Source organism: Leptinotarsa decemlineata, unplaced genomic scaffold, assembly GCF_025532065.1.
Source record: "Leptinotarsa decemlineata unplaced genomic scaffold, Ldec_3_MD MMD2_tig00002974_RagTag_RagTag, whole genome shotgun sequence".
NCBI classification, from domain to species: domain Eukaryota; kingdom Metazoa; phylum Arthropoda; class Insecta; order Coleoptera; family Chrysomelidae; genus Leptinotarsa; species Leptinotarsa decemlineata.
Genome location: NW_027412578.1, coordinates 12,402,572 through 12,425,616, shown reverse-complemented (window position 1 = coordinate 12,425,616; position 23,045 = coordinate 12,402,572). Strand labels below are relative to the sequence as shown.

The 23,045-nt window shown below is 37.3% G+C and overlaps 2 protein-coding genes across 3 annotated transcripts; one reads left to right on the top strand and one right to left on the bottom strand.

Moving 5' to 3' along the window:
• The first annotated feature begins 944 nt into the window (after positions 1 to 944).
• On the top strand, positions 945 to 15,341 carry LOC111506908 (glutamate dehydrogenase, mitochondrial). Of its 2 annotated transcripts, none has more exons than XM_074177495.1 (8): positions 945 to 1,406; positions 4,392 to 4,593; positions 7,430 to 7,512; positions 7,559 to 7,734; positions 9,433 to 9,549; positions 11,780 to 12,117; positions 15,002 to 15,146; positions 15,202 to 15,341. In XM_074177495.1, the coding sequence occupies exons 1-8, from the start codon at positions 1,013 to 1,015 to the stop codon at positions 15,316 to 15,318; spliced, it is 1,572 nt and encodes a 523-aa protein (XP_074033596.1). In that variant the 5' UTR covers positions 945 to 1,012; the 3' UTR covers positions 15,319 to 15,341. The 2 variants fall into 2 exon arrangements, with proteins under 2 accessions (XP_074033596.1, XP_074033595.1); XM_074177494.1 differs by having other exon boundaries at positions 946 to 1,406; positions 4,392 to 4,589; positions 7,426 to 7,512.
• A 12-nt stretch (positions 15,342 to 15,353) lies between these two features.
• LOC111506904 (uncharacterized) lies at positions 15,354 to 22,275 on the bottom strand. Its single transcript, XM_074177492.1, has 6 exons — positions 22,233 to 22,275; positions 20,392 to 20,431; positions 18,136 to 18,164; positions 17,380 to 17,575; positions 17,199 to 17,312; positions 15,354 to 17,135 (listed from the first exon to the last, which is right to left on the bottom strand). Exons 2-6 carry the CDS (start codon positions 20,414 to 20,416, stop codon positions 15,634 to 15,636), a joined length of 1,866 nt encoding a protein of 621 aa, XP_074033593.1. The 5' UTR covers positions 20,417 to 20,431; positions 22,233 to 22,275; the 3' UTR covers positions 15,354 to 15,633.
• Positions 22,276 to 23,045: the final 770 nt, after the last annotated feature.

Here is a 23,045-nt window from a genome sequence, read left to right as displayed (position 1 = left end):
TCAAGATTCTATCAAGATTTGGTAAAAGCGCAATTGGGAGATCCCATGACATGAGTTTCTGAACTTGGTCTACTACTGCGTAACTTGAAAATGAACTTTTAATTTTCTGTTATTCAATTATTCAATTTTTATTTTTATTTTCACTTCTCGTAACCTACACTCAAATGAATGATTTTAAGGGAATATTATCCACAAATCCAGTGGCGTAGTCAGATTTTTATTACAAAACGCTTGCACCACTAATCTCTCACATTACCATATTTTCAGGAGTTATAATTGTAGAACGCATTGAGCTGTTGACTTCGGATTTTCACTGTACAAATTCACTGGTGTTCTACTTGGTGATGACAGTGTTGTCAGATCTCAAATATGTCTATAATCTGAATAAAAATTACAAACAAATACTTTGTTTCCAAAATTGAAGTTGTTGTAACTTCGTTATTAACAAATATTTTTTAATGAAAATTTGACAGTTTTGATTTATAACGACTACGAATCCAGTGGTGTAGTCAAATTTGAAAACAAAAATTGCCTAATAAACTTTTGCCGTTTTTGACAAACAAAAAAAACCATAGAGTGCCTTGGAAATGAAACTAAAATTGTGAAAGTTAGTGTCAAGATACAATTTTTCATGCTTAATATTTCAATAAAAAAAAATTGAGATTGATTGAAAAATGCACATTCTACAGGGGTGGTTCCATTTTAAATGGGTCACACTGTATGGAGTACAAAATTCTGTATCGCTCAGTATATATCACGAAGTAGTAGAATGAATATTTATTGAGATACGGAGCTACACAAACACATGACATTGAAACAAAACTTCTGGAATAACCTAATGTACGAGAGTATATTTTAGTAAACAAAATATATCTGCTAATATAAATTTGGAACACACGGTACACGAATACACACGGCAACATCGCAGAAAACAATATGACCAGTTTTTCGACATGACATCAAAGACAACATAATCACTTCTGTCACCTGTCAGTGATCGATACCTCTCGAAATGGCTTATATCACAAATTCCGAAGTAGTAGCCCCAAAGCTGAAAACGGTCTTGACCCCGCCGTCGAAAAAGGCCCCGTACGAGATCCCTGAGAGATACCGCAACTCCTTCTACTTGGCGAACGCGGCGTTCTTCGACAGCACCAACTGGTTTCTTCATAGAGCCTTCGAAGTAGCCTTTCCCACACTCAAAGCCGATTTGAAGAAGATCCAACCAGAACTGAGTAATGATGAAGTAGCTGAGAAAGTCGAAGGGATGGTGGGGGTTCTCGATCAGTGCAACTCCGTGGTCGATGTGAGGTTTCCCGTCAGAAGGGAAAGCGGCAAGTATGAGGTGGTGAGAGGTTTCAGGGCCCAGCATGGTTTTGCTAGCGGATACGGTGCTTCTATGGGTGGTGAGTTTTTTAATAAAATGGTTGAAGCTTTCACTATTTTTCGGGTTTGAAGGCCGTCGGTTTTTGGAATTTCTTTCTGACCTTTCGCTGGCAAAAGTTGCTAGCTTCTTCAGAGGTTCATACATCCTGAGTTATTAACTGCTGCGTAAAGCGTATTTATTTTGACTCAAGTAGTTTGGTGTGCTGATACCTGTACGTCGATTAGGTAACAATTTCCCTAATCCAGGTACAGGTATTTGCATATCAAACTACCTGAGTCAACATAAACACGCTTCATGCAATTTACCTAATCTAAAGTCTATCCAAATCCAAGATAGAGTAAAACAAAACAAAACCCAAGCGTGATGTTCACGTGATCGCCCAGTTTCGGATGGAAAGGGCAGCGTTCATTGGTGAATTCGCCTTCTTGGTACGAGTTCGGTGCCAGCACAGGGTTGTAATCAGTCGTTTGTGTGGTGTGCGTTGTAGTATATATTGTTCAAAATTGTTTTCCAAGATGTCCAGTACAGACACTGCTGATGACACTGTGAGCTATCCTCTGAGTCCAGCCAGGAAACGATCCAAAAAAAGACATTTGAGTGTTGAGATGAAAGAAGTGATTTTAAATGTGTTCAAGAAAGAGATGGAAGAAATTGAGACGTCGACTGTCGACGAAGTCGTATCGAAAGTTTTCGATAAAACTGGAGTGTGTTGCGCCACGATTTTCAATGTTTTACAGGAATATAAACAAAATCATATATTTTCCAAATCGAATACAAATCAGAATCGTCAAACCATCATAAAATCAATAAATGATGCTGATAAACATGCAATCAGGAGGAAAGTGCATGAGTACTTTTTCAGAAAAATGAAATACCCACGATAGACAAAGTACTCACAGAAATAAATGAAGATGTTTTATTGCCAAGTTTTAAGCGGTCAACATTCCATACAGTATTGAAACATTTGAATTTTGAATGGAAAAAACGAGGGCGCAATAGTTTATTATTGGATAGAGAGGAAATTGTGTTATGGAGGAGAGAGTATTTGACCAAAATTAAATATTATAGGGAATAACAGAGAACAATTTATTATATGGATGAAACCTGGGTTAATGCTGGTCATACTACCCCTAAAGTATGGGTCGATGAAACTGTGACCTCATCTAGGAGGGCCTTTCTAGATGGACTATCCACCGGATTAACAAATCCATCAGGTAAACTTATATTTATATCAAGACCTGCCTCAATCTCAATATATAAAAAGTAACCCTCGTATTTGTTTTATTTACTTACATACCTCTTCATAATCGAGTCGAAGAAAACTGGAGATTATCACGGAGAAATGAACGGTGAATCTTTCGAACAGTAGTTTTCCAAAGTTCTACCCCATCTGGAGGATAATGCTGTGATTGTAATGGACAATGCACCTTATCATTCGCGACGGTTAGAGAAGATTCCGACGTCTTCAAAGAAGGTTGAAATCCAAAATTGGCTGCGATCAAAGAATATTAGCTTTGAAGACTCAATGCTAAGAGTACAGCTACTAAAAATTGTCAAGGAGCGCAAGCTTGAATACCAAAAATATATAGTCGATGAGATGGCAGCAGGCCAAAACAAAATTGTCCTTCGCCTGCCTCCATACCACTGCGAGCTCAATCCCATCGAGTTAATATGGGCGGATGTGAAAAATTTTGTAGCTCAGCATGACACCACGTTCAAATTTTCAGATCTAAAAGTACTTTTTGATGAGGCTTTGAAAAGAGTCACAGCGGAGAAATGGGAGAAGTGTGTTCGGCATGTGATATCGGAAGTCGAGACAAAGATGTGGAAGCTTGATAAAATAATAGAGGCACAAATCGAGCCACTGATAATTCAGATTGGTGAGGATGACACTACTGATGAAGAGACAAATTCATCCAGTTGAATAATTTTGATTAATGTTCCTTTTGATTTTACATAAAATAAAAATTATCAATAAAAAAATAATTACGTCTCTTTTCATATAATGCTTGAGTGCGCTGTGAAAAATCCAATGAAAATCTTTTTATATTACACATATTATCTGCATTTTTCCCGTTAAACTGCAAATCTTGTGCATTTCACTCGTTATTATAAAAAAGTTTTCCTAAGTATGATATAGCATTTGCGATCAACAAGATGTTGGTTCTGAATACGACCCTTGCCAATGCTTGGGATTTTCAATATCACGTGCGTAGGGCATGTCAATGTTTACATCCACTCTATCTTGGATTTGAATTTGCTTTAGGTACAGGTATTAGCACACCAAACTACCGGTGGCAACATAAATACGCTTTACGCAGATGTAATATGTAGTAATCCGGATAACTCAGTATTTATAAGTCTCTGAAGACGCTAGCCACTCGCACCACCGAAACGTCAGGAAGAAATTCCAAGAATCGACGCCCTTCAAACTCGAAAAATAGTGACACTGAACTTTTTAATTTCTGACGAAGAAACATATTTGTAAAATCTTGCGTAGTCAGTTATCTGACGTAACTGAAACAGCGCTGTCTAGTGTTCGATTACGATACCTCTGGTTTTGGGCTATAGTTCCAACTGGATGCCTTGCAGTGAGAGCTGCAGTGAATGACAGATGACGAATCTTGATCGGCGGTCAAGGTCGAGGTTTGATTATGCAATTGACAGCCTTTGGGAGCGTCGTTTATACTTTGACGTGAATTGAGGCTTCTATCGATCCCATAGATGACGTATTCATAATGGGAGATGTTTTCACCTTTATTTGTCACAAAATGGGTCGTTAAATTTGTCCCTGGAAGTGAATTTGGTTCATCGAGAGCAGTAAATGTTCCATTTTAGCTCTTGCGATACAAGTTTTCTGTCGTCATAGATGGCGTCTTTGAAAAAAGTCTCCATCAACTCTTCCATTTTTGAATATTGGTGTTTCAAGTAAGTTTCGAAGCTTCAGGTTGAGTCCACATCAACAGATCAACTGCAATATGCTTTCAATGAGAGTTTTTTGCAGGTTTTAGGATAAACGAAAATATCACGCGAGACCACATGAAAGCTTTGTCCGTACTAACGACATATCGAAATGCCTGCATGGGAATAAACATGGCTGGTGCTCATGGCGGCTTGAAAATATGCCCTACAGATTATTCCGAAGGTGAACTCCAGAATATAGTGGAACAGTACGCCTCTGCGCTTATTGAAAAAGGATATTGTACGTATGTATGATTTTTACCATTACTGATTTCGTTAACAAATCAAATATCTAAGTGACCGTGCATGACATTATTTTTTTGTTTGAAATAATATTAATGAAAAAGTTTGGGGTTTTATCAGAAGTTCGTGAAGCTTTTTTATAATTTTTTGAAGCGCCACTGTACAATTTTCATCCATTTAGGAGGGCGTTCTTAGTTTTTAGTAAAATTGTACACCAGTCTTCATCATTCATGTGGATCAAAAAATCAGTTTTACTTTGTTTTTGTTGAGTATGATTAGAAACATAGAAGTAGGGAGAAAGAACAATCACACATAATTCTTTTCTGTATTCATTTGCCATCCTTTGAAAAAAATGTGATTATTAACAGGACATTACAAAGGAAAGGAACAATCGGGCTGTTCATTTTTTGAAGAGACACTAAAAACTACTCAATTTTGTATTCAAGGGCACATTTTGTTACTGTATCATCTATTCTATGTTATTCTACTGTTACAAGCCTTTGAAAACAGTAATAAACGGGAACAAACTTCATTATCTATTAGTTTGATATCAGTTTTGTACTTTCAAGTTGCACCTTCTTTCTTGTTAACTTCGTTATGGCAACCGCCATAGCTTACTATTCGTACAGGATGATAAAGATAACACATGGGCTAAAAAGTCCCAGGCCTAAGAAAGAAAATGTGTTTTTTTTGTTCAAAATTGGCATCATTCATCAACGTAAGCTCCATCAAGAGCTACACAATCATTCCAGCGTCGCTCTAACTTTTCAATACCCTTTTTGTAGAACGGTTTATCTTTTGCCTCAAAATAGGCCTCACTTTCAGCAATAACCTCTCCGTTCGAGCCAAATTTCTCACCGGTGAAAATTTTTTTTGAGATTTGCGAACAGCCTGTAGTCGCTGGGAGCCAAACCTGGCGAATACGGTGGACCTGGGAGCAATTGGAAGCTCAATTCATGTAGTTTTGCCATTGTTTTGATTGACTTGTGACACGGTTCGTTGTCTTGATGAAAGAACATTTTTTTCTTTGCCAGATGCGATCGTTCCTCTGCAATTTCGGCCTTCAAACGCTCCAATAATAAGTAAGTGGTTACACAGTATCTAAGATCTGGCAAGACACTATTGTAACTAGTTATCGTCAAGCATTTGTGGACGGTTTATCAACAGGGTTACGCGGACCAACGGATAAAGGACAACGACTAATTGTCGTCCATATAGGTAGCGAGAGTGTTTTACCATTGACACCAGGTAGCTCCACCTACTATAACAATTTTTACGTAATTACCTTTGTGTTTGAATAAATAAAAATATTATTTTGGTACGCCTCTGCAAAGTTGGTAAGAGGGTTATACGTTGGTCACTTCCAATACAACGTTGCTAATGAATCACCTTCAATTGAAAATTGTTATAGTATAGCAGTTCTGACGAAGAAGTCGTCATTATAGTGGCCGCATTATTGAATATAGAAGAAAACAGTCACAAAAAATCTTGTTGTGGGTCAATCGAAAGAGGGCAAATCTGAGAGACTTTCATTACCTTTTCGATGACCTGAAAGAAGAAATTTTTCCAGTATTTCTGAATGACTCCAGGCAAATTTTCAGAAGTTCCGGACAGAACTTTGGCACGTTTGGATAGGTTGATGCTGGCAAGCGCTAGCCGGCGACGCGCTCACTTGGCCAGTCCGTCACAGCATGTACCGTTATTTGCCGGACAGGATCGGAGAGATGGAATCCTTTCCGGCGGCGGACGATCTTGGCTGTGCCGTGCCGGGCTAGTGGGCGGTTGACCAGTCATTTTCATTGTTCCAATCCTATCCGTATTTTGACAGGACGGGCCGTGCTGTGCTGTGCCTGACAAGTGGGCGACAAACTTAACGCTAGTTGCACACACACACCGATTTTGGACGGCCGACTTTGTACCGGTCGTCCAAATTCCAATAGTGAACCACATGTGGGAACGGGACCTTGCACACATGCCTGCCGGTGATCGTCGCCGGTAAAATACCGATGAGCAGCTGTCCATTGCCATTGTATCGCCGGAGTACCGGAAAGTAGTGGCGTACATGACTAAATACACTCTTGCATACTCACCGGTTTTTTACCGACCATTCCAGTGTTGAATGCTCGGTGAAATTGTAGTTACTACGCATTAACTTCGTTCTGGTAGTGCGTGCTAATTACGACAACAAAGCAACTGATTGTTTGACCGATAAAAATCCGGTGAGTGTGCAAGCACCCGCTACCAATAAAATATCGGCCGATTTTATACTGGCCGTCCAAAATCGGTGTGTGCGCAACTAGCGTAACACGTTTCAAGCCATTGCTTTCCTTGAACGGTATTTTTTCCCATCGAGAAGCACTGTAAAATTAAAACACCTAGTTGTTTTTGATCCATTGTTAAAAAAAAGTAATGTCACTTTCAGCACAATAACTCACAAACTCATGAGTAGAATATCATAAAATTTCAACAGCTTTCTTTTGGAGGTCAGTACTGACTGAAGAAGCGGTAGATTCATTAAGACTATCTATGTGTTAGGCCCGATACTTTTCAGCCCATGTGGTACATGTAACACATTAAACTACCTAACATTACCTAATATATTTTGTAAAATAAAAAAATACGTCTTTTGTACTACCATTTATAGCATCAAATTCGTCATCCAATACGAAACACTATTTCGCTTTGATATAGATCTCGTAAATAGTACTCTGCTGGATCACGAATGCGTAGTTGAGGCTCAATTTTCATGGAAGAAACAATTATGAATAAGTTAAAATGCATACCTTTCATTTCTCGTGCTTTGAAACATCAAGTATGCTGTGAATATTGTTTAGGTAGTGAGAGAGACGTGATTCAACCGGATGTCAATAGTTCTGCAAGAGAAATGTCCTGGATATCAAGATCGTTCGCCAAACACACAGGTGAGTAAAGAAAGTGCCTTTCTCTTGCTGATCACCAAACATTTAGGTTCAGTGTACGTAGCTGCGGTGGGGAAATCCCCCGAATGCGGGGGTTTAGGAAACTACAACGAAATGCCATCTCTGGGTGCATCGGTTGCCTTGGACTTCATTTTGACAAATGAGCAGCTCATGAAGAAATGCGGTCTCACTCTAGGACTGAAAGAGAAAACATTCATCATACAGGTAAGATAAGATAAGTTTTTTCATAACTAGCGAACCACCCCGACTCGACACCAATGCTGATACTAAATATGGACATATAAACGCGTGCGATCTCTGCTAATCATAAAGTGCTATAGGGCGAAGCGGGGCCTTCGATGCGCTATTTATAGGCACGACCAGCTGGCCCCCCGGCCGGTACCACCGCAACTACTAAGTCCTGCATTTTGAATTTGTGATATTTAAAAAAAATATTCATTCACATTACAGGCTATAGAGGGCCAAATGGATCTATATTGAATGCACAGTGTATTTAAGATACTTAATTAGATAAGGATTAATGCTGTATTGCCTAAAATCGCTTCGTAAAAATGAAAGGATAAAAAATGGGTTGAATTGAAGGGGTTATATTTTTAGTAGTGATTAATTTTTGGGAAAGAAAGTTTTTGGCTTTCTACTACTCCATCTTGATACAAAAAAAGGATGAGGGAATCTTCTAAAGAAAGGAAGGAAGTAATCGATTTGAAAATAGGTAACTTTATTCATGGATGTGTAGATCATGCAAAGAAGTAACTTACAGACAGAAACTGAAAGAAAGTCCTCCTGAAACAGCTACTTTCATATAAACATTGAATTACACGAAAGAAAAAAATTCTTTCGAAACAAATACTTCTATATGAATACTGAATTATACAGAAGATACTTTTCTCTACTCGAGTTGTATTTCAAACATTCGTTGTAGAATAAAAATCTGATATCATTACCATGAGTTCTACTTTAAATGAATGGTAACAAATTGCACTTACATGGAACACTGCCATCCTCACTGGTATACACCGATGTTTCGCCTTGAGATACTTGCCCTAAGGCTCTTCAGTACCAAATTGGATAACATTATAGAAAATGCACACAATTCATTCATGAATTACGATTTTGAATGTCACGGAATAAGCTTGATCTGCTATGTCATCGATGACATCGTAATGACATTCATTCGCCTATTTGATTTAATCCCAGCCAAGAGGAATCTTATTTGAATTGAAGGGGTTATATTTTTAGGAGTGATTAATTTTTGGGAAAGAAAGTTTTTGGCTTTCTACTACTCCATCTTGATACGAAAAAAGGATGAGGGAATCTTCCAAGGAAAGGAAGGAAGTAATCAATTTCAAAATAAGTAACTTTATACATGGATGTGTAGATCATGCAAAGAAGTAACTTACAGACACACACTGAAAGAAAGTCCTCCTGAAACAGCTACTTTCATATAAACATTGAATTACACGAAAGAAAAAAATTCTTTCTTTGGAAGATTCCCTCATCCTTTTTTTGTATCAAGATGGAGAAGTAGAAAGCCAAAAACTTTCTTTAAAAATTTTCCCTAAGTGATAGACATCGAAGATTTTTCCTGCAGCAATAAGCTATCCGCCACAAGAAATGTACTAACAAGAATACATTTTCTTCTTACCAGCTAGAGTTTTTCTGGAGAATGTAATACAACTGTTGATATTCTACCATTGATAGAACCATTAATTGTTATATTGGTTTAAAATCACCTTACAAATGTTTTAAATATCGTGGGGTTTTAAATAAGATATTTGATATATTTTTTCATGTAAACTTTGCATAGTAGTAGAAATAGTGTAGTAGTAGTGTTGTGTTTGAGAACACAACACATAAAAATTCCAATTGTGAAAAATATGTTTGAATATCTTTCTATTTTAGGGTCTTGGAAAACTGGGTACACCTTTGGCTAGATTGCTGGTGAAAAACGGAGCGATATGTGTTGGAGTCAAGGATCATGATGCTTATATTTACGACGCTAAAGGATTAGACCTGGAGGTACAAATAGAATGTAACCAGATTTTTCCATACTCAAGTGAAGACAGTTTATACAATTTTTGGAACGTTACAAGCTGTAGGGTAACAGAAAGACGAGATGACAGTAACCGAAAATTGCTAACAAATGGGGTGTTATTTAAAACTAAGCAGCAATCATCAATTCAAAAGTTCAGTTACTACTCTTTGCTTTTCATCAGTTTTAGTTGTTGGATAACTGTAATACTTTGTTTTTTGTTTTGGATTTTCTAATTACTTTATCAAAAACTTCATTGGCGAAAAGGGCAATATTTATGGTAATTTTTTCGTTAATTTCCTTATTGCTTTTGATTGTTTTGATAAGCACATTCTTTGTTTTCCTTTCACATTCATCAGTTCTTTCCACAAACTTCCGTACATTTGTTTTTTATTCTGCTTTCTTCATTCCATAACAATCTTTGTTATAGTTATTACTATTTTCCTCTTTCTTGAATGGTAGATACTAATTATATAAAATAAATGTCAAGGTAATTTCAGATGTGTTGTTTTCGAATGTCGAGTATGAAGTCGAAATTTCGAGACTAAGGTCGTCATTTTGAGATTGAATTCGAAATTTTCTTTTAATTTTAGAATTTGCAGTTCAAAGTCAAAATTTCGATATTAAATTTTTAATTTTGAGATGTTCGTTGAAATTTTCTTTTCGATTTCGACATTTCGGATTTGAAGTCGAAATTTTGAGACTGAAGTTGAAATTTCGAGATTAAATTCCTTATTTTAATATATAAGCCGAAATTTCCTTCTTGATTTAAAAATTTCCTGATTTTGAGCTTCAACTGGAAATTCTTCTTTTATTTTTGAAATTTCAATAATTTTGTAAATTTGAGATTTGAGTCGAAATTTCCTTTTCAAGAATGTAAAAATTTTGAGTACAAAGTCAAAATTTCGAGGTTGAAGTCGAAAGTTTAAGATTTAAGCCAAAATTCCTTTTTTAGTTACGAAATTTCGAGTTTGAAGTTAAAATTTTGAGACTGAAGTCGAAATTCGGAGTTTCAAGTCAAAATTTCGAGATTGAAGTCGAAATTTCGGAATTAAATTCCTAATTTTGGGATTTAAGTCGAAATTTCATTTTTAATTTCTGAATTTTGAGCTCAAAGTCGTAATTTTACGATCAAGATCATAATTTTTTGATTCAATTGGAATATTCCCTTCCAATTTGGAACTTGAAGTTGAAATTATCTTTTTAATTTCGAGTTGAAAGTAAAAATTTCGAGGTTGAAGTTGAAATTTCGGGATTGAATTCTTAATGTTGAGATCCAAGTCGAAATTTCCTTTTCAATTTCGAAACTTCGAGTTCAACGTTATAATTTTGAGATTGAAGTCGAAATTTCGGGATCAAATTCGTAATTTTTAGATTTAATTGGAAATTTCCCTTTTATTTTGGAATTTTAAGTTTAAAGTCAAAATTTTGAGATTTGAGTCGAAAATTCGGAAATGATTTCGTAATTTTGAGAGGATTTCAGTTGATATTTTCTTTTCAATTTCGAGTTGAAAGTAAGCATTTCGAGGTTGAAGTTGAAATTTCGGGATTGAATTCCTAAAGACGAAATTTCCTTTTCAATTTCGAAACATCGAGTTCAACGTAAACATTTTGAAAGTGAAGTCGAAATTTCGTAATCAAATTCATAATATTTTGATTCAATTGCAAATTTCCCTTTTATTTTGGAATTTTAAGTTTAAAGTTGAAATTTTGAGATAAAAGTCGAAATTTTAGGATTCATTTCGTGTTTTTGAAATTCCAATTCAAATTTCCTTCTTGATTTTGGAATTTCGAGTTTGAAGTCAAAATTTTGAGTTTGAAGTTAAAATTTTGAGTTTAAAGTGAAAATTTCGCGATCAAAGTCGAAATTTCGAGTTTTAAGTAGTAATTTCTAAGAAAAAAAATGTGGTTTCAATATACCAACTAAATTTAAATAATTTTTGTTTTTTCTTTGTCAGATTAGAATTTTTGCACCAATTCGAAGCCAATAATGTAAAAACACATTAACGTTTTCTTGTTTTTTGACTTTCTCATTCTAGGGTGTTCCAAAATAAGGTCAAAAATGGAAATATGTTTCAATCCTAATTATAGTATTCCAAATAAACTGGCAATTCCAGACTTTAGATCCCGTGTTCACTCTGAACGAGCCAACAAATCCTTCTAACACCCTGTCATAACGTAAATATGAAAAATTTAATATTTCCCAATTATTTTTAGAAATTATTCGAACACAAGAAGCAAACCGGGTCAATAAAAAACTTCGGCCTGTGTAAAGAAGGCACTGTCGACACCATCTTCACGGAGCAGTGCGACATCCTGGTTTTCTCCGCCTATCAGAAGAGCCTGAACTGTTACGTCGCCGACGGCGTCAAAGCCAAGTTGATCCTCGAAGCAGCAGACGGTCCTGTAACGCCGACGGCTCACAGGATTCTGACGGGGCGATCGAAAATTGTCGTTCCGGATATTTACTCTTGCTCTGGAGGTACCGTCGCTTCCTATTTGGAGTACTTGTGGAATTTGCAGCGCGCTGGTGGTTTCGGCGAGGAAATTTTGAGGTACGAACATCTTCCACTCAACTGGAAGAGCAATCTCTGCGATGATTTATCATGCGCAGATATTGAATTCTGCCATTTGATTGGTTGTAATTGTATGGAACCATCAATAAAATCCATTATTATTATTATTTTTTTTTTCACCGTAGTGTGCGCTGGTCAGGCCCTGTCCCCCGAAGCCACGATACATTCGGGAGGGCGCGCCAGCATTATCAACCAATGACCACTCCTCACACCGTGGGGTAAGTGATCATTGGGTCCGAGAATCATGTGCCCTGAGTAAACGCAGTGAGCCAAGAATGACAGCCTTCTGCATCTGTGCGGCTAAGATTTCTGCCTTAGTGCGGCAAGCCGGTATGATTTTCAGATTCGAGAGTAGAGAGGACATCATTCCACCAAAGACTCCAATAATCAGAACGACCATCTTGACAGAGTGATCTGGATAGAGTCTGCGGAGTTCGAAGAGAAAATCTCGATATTTTATCCGTTTTTCCTCCTCTTTTCTGACGATATTCGTCTCGCCAGGAGCTGAAAACTCCACGACAAATATCGTTTTGGTCTGGTGGTCGAGAAGGACTACATCAGGCTTATTAGCTTGTATGAGCCTGAGAGTTCCAATAAATTCGGCACTTCTCGTTCCCCACTACGAATTCAATATCCCCCGGAGCGTAGGGCAACACCGGTGTCTCGTCAATACCGTAAGAGTGCCGTATATGGTAATATAGCACTCTTAGGGCCGCGGCCGAGGCCGCATATGCTGGACATGCTGATAGCAGATGCATTAGGGTCTCGGGCGCCTCGCGGCAGGCCCTGCACCTTGTGTCAGGAACCTCTATACCCATCAGGCGACTTCGGTAGAGGTGTTGAAGACACCATCCTGGCAAGCCATGATGAACCCCTCAGTTTCCGACTTCAGCCCACTCGACCTGAGAAAAGCAAACATCAGGCGCTTTGATAAGCCAAGGTCTCCAATGTTATTGAAGAAGACCCCATGCAGTGGCTTATCCTTGTGTCTCCGTATCCTTGTGTCAACAATATCTGCTTTTTTTGTGTTATTGGTTGGTATTGTAGTCAATAACCGAGAATGATACGAAGCGTTATCCATAACAATAACCGAGTTTGGAGGAATATTTGGGTGAAGCTGCTCACTGAACCAGGTTTCGAATAAAGCCGCAGTCATATCTTCGTGGTAATCAGCAGACGAATCTTTTATATTTTTGGCCGACAGGAGCAAAGTGTTAGGTACGAAACCACTTTCATTCCCGTCATGCAAAATTATAACACGTTTTCTCTTTGAAGAAGGTGTGTTCAAAGCACAATACTTGGTTTCGTCTACCCAGCATATTTGACAACATCATGGGTGTCAAATCAAGTTTCGTCGAGGTAAATTATATGTCTGCTGGATTCTCGATAGCTTTTCATTCACCTCAAATATTTTTGTCGGAGTCGAACAATGCGTGTCGATTCCATTATGACCATCCGATTGTTCATTTTTTTATATTTGAAACCACAAGACAATAAGACACCTCGTAGGGTTTCTTAAGATTTGTAATTGTAATCGGGATAATCGAGTAATTTATACCAAATCATTTCCAAGGTTGGTACTTCATTTTTTTGGTATATACCATAAATTGTTCGCCGAATCACATCTTTTGTAGCACCATCAACGTTTGCGAATTTTTTAGTCCTTTGTTTTCGTTTCATTGCATGGTCAATGACATCCCCTATTTTAATGACTCGAAGAACTGTCGAACGAATCCGAATCCCTGTCGATTGACAGATTCCTCACATGTAATTTTATCATTTGTTTCAAAAGGTCTCCAGAAAGTCATACTGATGAAAGTACCCAAAAACACTAAGATTTTCACAAAAATCGGTTCAAACGATGAGATTGGAACCTTTGGTGTGAAAGTTGAAAACTTTTTCTAGAGATCAATTACCCTAACACCAAACTGATATTTTTGCACTCGACGCGCGTTTCGCTAACAAGGTTAGAATCTTCAGGAGAAGCAAATTGATACTGAATCTAAAGACAAGGGTTAGCTGTTTATATACCTAAAGTTTGTTGGTCCGAAATGGACTTTGTTTGTTAAATGATGATTATCCTAATTGATTTTTCGGTAATTAACTAGTGGAACCACTACCTGCAAATTAATTTGTCCGCTTTTTAATCTATTGTTGACAAACTGTTGACTGCTGATTTTTCAGCAGTCGCCCATCATATTTTGCAACGAAACCATTCCATAGACTTCAGTTCATTAAGATTAGTTAGACAACTTAACAACAATAGGCAACTAGATGCCTATGGGAGTGTAGAAATAAGTAAACTTAATAATATCATGAATAACGATGACGGAACAATACCAAATAGCATACTATATAGCTTGTTAAAATAATATTATTGGATTTACTGATTACTACATAAGGACACAGTGTAGAAATAAATTAAGATAGGAATATTGTGAAATTGATTTTTATATAGCTGAACATTGTCTTATATATAACTATAACAGTTGAACACTACATAAGGACAAATTGTAAAATAATAGATAAGGCAAATTGTAAAATTAATTTTTTAGGGAGGTATACCTGTATGGGTGGTATACCTATATGGTTGTATACCTTTATAGTATACCTGTATAGCATAAATAGCGTTAGCTTAGGAAAGTTTCCAGTTTAAACTTCCTCTTGAAGATGGTCACTTGGTGATCGAAACAAACACGTGTCGAGGTGTTAAAAATAACGATTTGGTGTTGGGAAAGAACTCCAGCAATATTCATTACTACACCAAAGGTTCCAAACAGTGCACCATAAGTATATTATATCTAGCTACAGATATTTTATTCGATACATTTTCAAATTCATATAATCCATTATCTATTTTCAGTGCTTCCAGCGATGTCTACCGACATGCTTTAAAACAAATAACATGTTCCGAACAAAATTCACCTATTTCTGCAGGTCCAGTATCTGAAACAGCACTGGAAGTTGTTCCGAAAACTATCAAACGAGTTCTAGATGATATTGGAAAAGTATATTACAAGAAACCCTCATAAACATATTGTCAAATGTTTTCTTCTTCCACAGGAAATTCTGGAACTAGTTGACATACACGGTTTGGGAACTGACATCAGGACAGCTGCGTATTTGGTAGCCATACAGAATATTTTCAGATCACTGTACAATCACAAGAAGTTCTTTTGAAATTAAACGACTTGTCAATCATTTGAGAAATGTTTTATTTTGTCCGGAGTTAGTTTTATAATAAAAATAGTACAAAAATAAAATACTCTTCATATCTAAATTATGTACACTTGTTTCTTATAAATATATGCCACCATACAGGATAATTCATTAAATCAAGGAAGCATGACCTCCATGTCAATTTATTATAATGGTTACTTTCTTTTTAAAACTTCTTCAAAATTCGATACTCCTCTTTAGTATTATTGAACCATCCTGTATGAAATCCTTGACAAAAACCGTTAAGGATCGATACGAGGTATCATTGAAAGAAATCTAAAACGGCGGTAAGTACTCTCTGTTTGGCTGCTGTGTTCCAGGAAATGGAGTACCAGGTCTCCCACCTGGATAACTGCCTCCAGCGGGCCCTTGGGTGGTATCTCCGCCTGCACCAGGTTCAACCGTCGATGGAAATCCAGCCCCTTGGGGATAGCCCCCTTGTTGCGTCTCCTGACCACCAGGTCTCTGATACCCTCCATTCTGAGGTGCCGTTGGAAAAGCAGGTCCCTGGGGTCTTCCGCTAGGATATCCATTCGTTGTACTCTGACTGGGATATCCAGGTCTCTGAGCACCGTTTGCTCCACTTGGATAACCTCCTTGCCCCTGAGAACCTGTGGGTCTCTGCGGTTCACTACCCTGACCCGAAGGGGGAAAACTAGGACCCTCTGGACGTCCGCCAGGGTAACCAGCTTGTTGTCCCTCCGTTCCAGGTCTCTGTTGCTGAGTTGGAAATCCTGTCTGACCTGGGTATCCTCCTGGTCCTTGGGTTGGTCTTCCACTGGGATAGCCACCCTGTGCTCCACCAGAGGGATAGCCACCAGCAGTAGATTGTTGTGCTCCATTAGTTCCGGGACTTTGCGGCCTCCCTCCTGGGTATCCAGGCTCGTAACCTTGATTTGGGATTTGTGGACCCTGTGGTCTGCCCCCTGGATATCCTGTATCTCCCCCTGGGCCATTTGGTGTATTACTGCTGGGGTATCCACCTGAAGCTTGTGGTACTCCACTAGAAACTCCAGGCCTTTGTGGTCTTTCCCCGGGATAGCCTCCACCAGGTGCTCCAGGTCCTTGTTCCGTCCCAGGTCCTGCAATGGGTCCTGTAGGGAACCCTCCTTGGGGATACCCTCCGAAACCCTGTCCTGGTTGATAGCCACCTTGTGCCTGTTGAGCTCCGATAATGGAATAGTCGTATATGTTAGCGTTTATTCCAAATAAAGACGGTGCTAGGTTGCAGTCGAATTGGTTCCACCAGACGCATACCAGATACTCTTGATGGAAGATCGTTCCATTAGGGCAGAGGAAATCGTAAGTTCTGTTATTGGAGCATACGTGGAATACTTGACATCTTGTTTCTACATCGGCATAGTAACCTGGGTATTGCTGTTGGTCGCACTTGAAAGATGTCTCGGGAATGTAAGACAGGATGGGGTAATCTTTATCTGGTTCTCCGGGAATGGCAGAGTAATCACCACCCTCATATTGACCATCGGATGGGCCTTGACCTGGAAAAGCCCCTCCCTCTGGAAAACTACTTGGTTGTCCTCCTTGCCCTGAAAAACCTCCTTGCCCTGGTTGAGAACCTTGACTAGGAAAACCACCTGCTTGTTGAGCTCCTGGGAAAGACCCCGGTTGGACACTGGGTCCTGCGAACGTCCCTGATGGTTTTGGATAGCCATTTTGAGCTCCTCCTGGATAACCGCCTTGACCATTAGATGAAGGATACTGTCCAGAGGGCTGGAATGGTTTTCCAGAGGCGGGATATCCATTTTGTTGCTGAGTACCTGAACAAAATAGATGTTTTCAGAATTATACGGAATTATGGGCCAAATCAAGCAGTGACTTACCTGGAAGAGGTCCTGAAGGTGCACCTGGATATCCTCCCTGTTGGGAGCCTGGAGGAGTTACAGAAGAAGAAGTGATACCTTGGGTTCCTGGCCTGGAGTATCCATTCGTGGTTCCTATAATGAAAAATTCAATCCCGATTAAATGAAGTCTCCCTAGGAATAGTTCAAGTGGATTTTTTACCTTGTGCTCCTTGAGGAAATTGAGTTCCTGTGGGTCTTCCGGAGCTTGGATATCTGTTGGGTCCTTGTGTGCTGGGGTTTTCTTGGGCTCCAGGTGTACCTGAGGGGTATCCCCCAGTTGTGGAAGGGGTTCCAGGGGTTCCAGGAACTTCAGAAAATGGTCTTCCAGGATATGGGTAGTTGTAACCATTCTGTGCCTGAGAGGGACGTGTTTTTTATTCACACATGTACTGAATTCACAATCTTCTTCTGTTTTCAGAAGTCTGACTTCTGTCAGACTTCTGAATACATTTCAAGTAACGTATCTTGCTCATTTACAGATATTTTAAAGAAATATTTTCTTTCGCAAAAAGTTTTTTTTAAAAATGTATTGACCATTTTGTTCATTTTTGTTATTGTTTGTCAATTATTAGTTAAAAAAAGGTTTCAAGTCGGATAACTCTATCGGATAACTCTACCTTATATTATAAAACCAAGGTTTTATAATATAAAAATGAAATATTCTCGTGGAATAAAGTAGATGTATCTTGAGATTTTTTGAATATTACTGTTTATAGCTTCATTCAAGACAATGAATTATTTTTTTGTTTGTTTTTGGGGGTGAAGGATGGTAATACATTAAAACGGAGAATATTGTGGAGCATCAGCAAGATTTTTCTTGCCAGCTGTAATTTGCATCAAGAATCGACCACTAGTTAATTGCTGTTGATGTTGCTTTATCTTATAATAGTCGATTTCTGAAGAAGTAACTACTCACCGATAAATTTCCCAGTACGGAGAGAAAAACTGAAATAAAACATTAAATATTACTCTTCGTAGGTGGATCAGAAGGATTAAAAATGCGTTGAATTTTCCAAATTTTGCAAACATCACACTTCATTTATCTGATAAATACACTTTTGCCTGTTTGGGAGGACTATTAAAATATGAAGAAATTTAACGCATTTTCATGACAGTTTCATGACTTATGTAGAAGGAATAAATTTTTATTAATGAATTAGTAATTAATTTGAACAGAAAAATGGCTATATCTCCTAACTTCTTCCACTTACATACATTTGTTATGAATAAAGAGCTTCATTTTCACTCTACTTAATCCAGTAATATACATTATAATATCGCGAGATTGGTTTACTGATAATTCATGATGTAATGCCAAAGTAAATCGTAACAAAAATGAGTCCAACTCTGCAGCAGTCTCTAATATTTTATTACATTGACTGACATCTCTTCGTGGGAACTGGCACATATCAACGGATTGTTAAAGTGCCACATAATTTGTGCAATTATTGGGGAAAATAAACATTATTATAATAAGTGACGAAATGAGGAAAGAATGTGGAAGCTTTTTATTGTTCAACAGATATACGACAGACATACGACAAGATTCACTTTTCTTAAGCATCAGAACTGCAACACTCTTCTCGACGCGCGTTTCTACAACCAAGTTTACGTCTTCAGGAGATGAAATAGATTTACTATTCCACTTATCTTCTGAAGAGGCCAACTTGGTAGGTGAAACGTGCCGAGAAGTGTTGCAGTTCAGATCTTTGGGATCAGTGCTCGTTTTTGATTCATTCTATGTCAGAGATTTCAGTTCTACCTTTCAAGATGTACCTCGTATGACAATGAATGTACGAGGTCTATTGAAAAATGAAGCGAATTTTCATTTTTATCAAAAACTATTTATTTATTTATTAATTTCTAATTTGTCCCTTCCAAAATAGTGCCCCTCAGATATATTATGTTCTTGAGATGTCTCAGCGATTCGCTTTTTATCTCTTCAATTGTCGCAAAACGCCGTCCTTTCATGGGTCTCTTTGATCTTCGGAACAGGAAAAAGTCGCAGAGTGCCAAGTCTGGTGAATACGGTGGCTGAGAAATGATTACGGTGTTGACGAGTGAGCAGGTGCATTATCGTGATGTAACCACAACCGTAAGGTTGTAAAGGTGGCCCTAAACGATCAATCTGCTTGATCAAACGATTGAGTCAATCGATTGATACGTGCTTCAATCAATTGCAATCAGCCCTTCAATCTTTCGATCAAAATCTTCTTCTCACCAGAAATGGGACCAGTGCACAATTGTTGTTCGTTCGCTGGTGGTTCATTCTTGTTTCTGTTGTAATAGTCCTTGCTTTTCACTTTCCATAATTCCGAACAATCGCGATATAATTTAATCAACAGGTGAATGAATTCCCGCCCAGAGTTTTCGGAAAGCTCACTTTCCGTAGCGGACCCCATGGTTTCCACCTAGTGACTGACGCAATGTTTGACAAAAATTGCCCTAGACGGCAACCCCCCTCCTTCAACCGCTTGAGTCATTCAAACTTTCTATCAATCACCATCAAGCCTCGCTTCAAGCCTCAAACAGGTTACTACACGGTCAATCACGCTTGAGTCAATCGATTGACTCAAACTTTTAATCAAAATGGTTGACCGTCTAGGGGCTCCTTAAGGGAGCAACTGTGAATATTAGTTCGAGACCGGTGTAGCAACATAAAAAAATTAAAAAAACGCTATTTGAATGTACAGAGCCTTATTTTTTCAACAGTCCACGTACATGTAGATACGTTTGTATATTAGGGAATCCTTTTTTAATAAATATGTTCTGGTACTTCTTCGTTGGCTTGAAAATTTTGTAAGGAACAAAAAGTTTAACAACTTTTATGTAATTTTTTCAATTCCCCTAACTTTTTCACAAAGTTAGGGATCCTGAGATAATTAATTAGAGAATAATTTTCATTAACCTATGTTCTTCAACCAATACGGCAATATTGGTAGATTCATGAGAATGATATTTCCATGTACCAACATGAAAAAATAATAAACGCTTATCGAATTTACGTTGCTCGCGAAATTTGAACATTCACCTTATTTTTCAACATACCTCGTATATATTCTCTCTCTATGTTGAGACAGTTTTAAATCATTATTTTTTTACAGCTCTAAAATCTAAATAAATACGCAGAAATAATCAAACGTTTCTTTAAAAATAATAAAATATTTCTTACCTATAGCTTTTCCTATTCTGTTCATTTTGGGGCCCTGAAACTATATTTAAAATTATTAATAGTAATAATAATATTGGTGCAGTGGTTAAGTGACTGGCTTCTTGACCTTGAGCACTGATTTCAAATTCACCTTCGACCTGTTTTTTTTTCTTGTGAAACTTTTCTAATGGGACTGCGAGTAGCCGTTATATTTTCTAGGTGGCTTGGGGAATTATTAGCATAACCTACACATGCCACTATAAGACAATGTAGTCAATGTCGTTGATAATGAAAACAAAACTAAATTATAATAATATTTTATCCCATTTGCCATAATAATCATGCGTCAGCCCAGAATCATATCATTATAACAAGAAATAAATGAAAAAAAAAATCCTGATAGTAGTGAAGTGAGAGGTATTTTTCCAGTTCATGTTCTTTCTGACTGACGACGTGGAAAATATGGTAATCATTTTTGGGACAAATATCTTTTTGAATTCATACTTCTCAATAAACATATAGGAAGAAGACTTTTTTCATAGAAAAGAATCAGAAATCAAATGCATTAGTGAAAACTTGTCCCAGAGACATGTAGATCATGAATAGAAGTATCTCTCGGGCACATACTGTAAAAAACTATCGGAAACAACTACTATCGGAAACAACTACTCTCGGTTTTGAACATTGAATTACATGAAAATTAGTTTTCTCATTCAATGTGTACACCAAATTCAAAACTTTTAAAGGTCCAACCTAGAGAATGAGAGCTTTTCCTGTATGTGAAATTTTATATCATTACGCTTTTATATATATTATCTTGTGAAACGTTTTCATACATTTGGGGTACTAACTGAATAAAAAAAATATTTGTATTCTCTTCATTATCTACAGAAATTATTTTCTTGGAAAGGTTCTCGATTTGCATATGTTTATGGGGAAATAGAAAGTACGAAACTCATAATTCTCAAACACTTTTCTCTCCTAAAATTTTCTTTCAGCAATATGGCAAACTTCACTAACGATAAATGTGATGAAATCATGCATTGAAGAAACGAAATATTGGAAAGAAAACTACCAGTTGAAAGTAAAGGTAAAGTTGAAATGAGAATTTTCTTGAATACATCTCTACAATAGTAGTTGCTGGAGTTTAGTCTACAAAACATATTCTTTACCTTTGACGTTAGGGATTTAGGGTTGAATTTTTTTTCACTGAGCTTTGTTAGGTAACAGAATCAATTATTCTCAGGAAAACCAATTTCTCAACATGAACGAATTAAATGTTCTCTAATAGAAGCAACTTCTTTTGGCATAACCTCTCGTAAAGTTGTGGATTTTACTTTTGACCTAAGCTGAACAATTATCTATCAACTAAAATCAATGCCAACAATAATTCGAGAAGATATACAGAAATTTACAGAAATAATAATTTTAGGAATTGATAATTTTGAGATATTTAACATAAATCCTAGACTTTGGATTCTGAAAATTGGGTTTTTTGAGTTTGTATTATTTCCTTTTTCAGGAAGTAACATCTCAACATATATTCTTTGTACCCCAAGCTCAATGGATCAGAATACGCGCAGTCTCATAATTTTAAAAATTTCATTTTTGAGGGAATTCTCTCGAATATAACAGTTTTTTTCTTTGTAAAATTCCTTCATGACATTACTTGAACTGTTCGCAAAATATTTGACCTGATTTGATTGACAAATTCATGCTGAAGGAAAAATCAAACTGATGATTATTAAATACAGAACTGATTTTCAGTCTCGCACCATGTTTTTCTACACAAAAATCACCCATAATCTCCAGAGCTGAATCACATTTACCAAAAACCCCGCACTTATCGATCAAAAACCCACCTTCTTCTATTCTATTCCACTAAACTATAACAATTAGACTGAATCTAAGTTGATCTTGCTACGCTTTTATAGAAATCATCCCCGAGAGCTGGCATCTTCGAAGAACTCACCTACCTCCGAAAATTGGCATGTTAGATAATTCATCTAGAGAGGGGCACATCGAGACAAATCGGCTAGTTCTCGATTCAGATCCGTGATTTACATGAAGATTATGGCTAATACGTGATCGTTTCTTAAGCTAGAGGCGGTATAGAATCTCCGGAACTGTGAAAACCTTCCGGAGTCTTTTTCTGTGAAGTTTTCGCTCATTTCCATGTTCATCTTCATTTTCTTAAGCGAGTTTCTACTACAGCGTAATGATGTCAGACTAGAATATTGACAAATTAGACAGTATCAACTGTAAATGATTTTGTGAAAAATTATGTAATTAGATGGAGAGTTTTATCAATTATGAAAACCAATTATTTTTCCATCAAGTTTTTTGACACGATGTATGGATTTCACGCTAACACTTCATTACATGCAGTGAAAACAAGTCACGCTTTGAACTAAAAAATATAGACAGCGGTTTACATTGAAAATAACAACACTATTATTCACAAAGTTTGTTTCTTTTTATCAGCATGTTAATATAAAGGGTGTTCCTTAATGAGATGCGAATATTCAAGGATCTAAATCTAATTGAATAGAACTGGCCGATACTTGATAAAAATCCATATTAACCTTTGTTTCCCCGGGTGGGGTATAGCTGTACCCCAGATACATATTTTTGTTATAATTTCAAAATTAGCGCCCGTCCTGTTTGGCTTATTT

Coding starts and splice junctions, on each gene's coding strand:
- LOC111506904 (XM_074177492.1), bottom strand. CDS start 20,416: ATGAACAGAATAGGAAAAGCTATAG. Junction 17,313..17,379: donor ATTTCCTCAAGGAGCACAAG/GTAAAAAATCCA, acceptor TTTTCATTATAG/GAACCACGAATGGATACTCC. Junction 17,136..17,198: donor ACCTTCAGGACCTCTTCCAG/GTAAGTCACTGC, acceptor TATTTTGTTCAG/GTACTCAGCAACAAAATGGA.
- LOC111506908 (XM_074177495.1), top strand. CDS start 1,013: ATGGCTTATATCACAAATTCCGAAGTAGTAGCCCCAAAGCTGAAAACG. Junction 4,594..7,429: donor ATTGAAAAAGGATATTGTAC/GTATGTATGATT, acceptor TTGTTTAGGTAG/TGAGAGAGACGTGATTCAAC. Junction 7,735..9,432: donor AGAAAACATTCATCATACAG/GTAAGATAAGAT, acceptor TTTCTATTTTAG/GGTCTTGGAAAACTGGGTAC.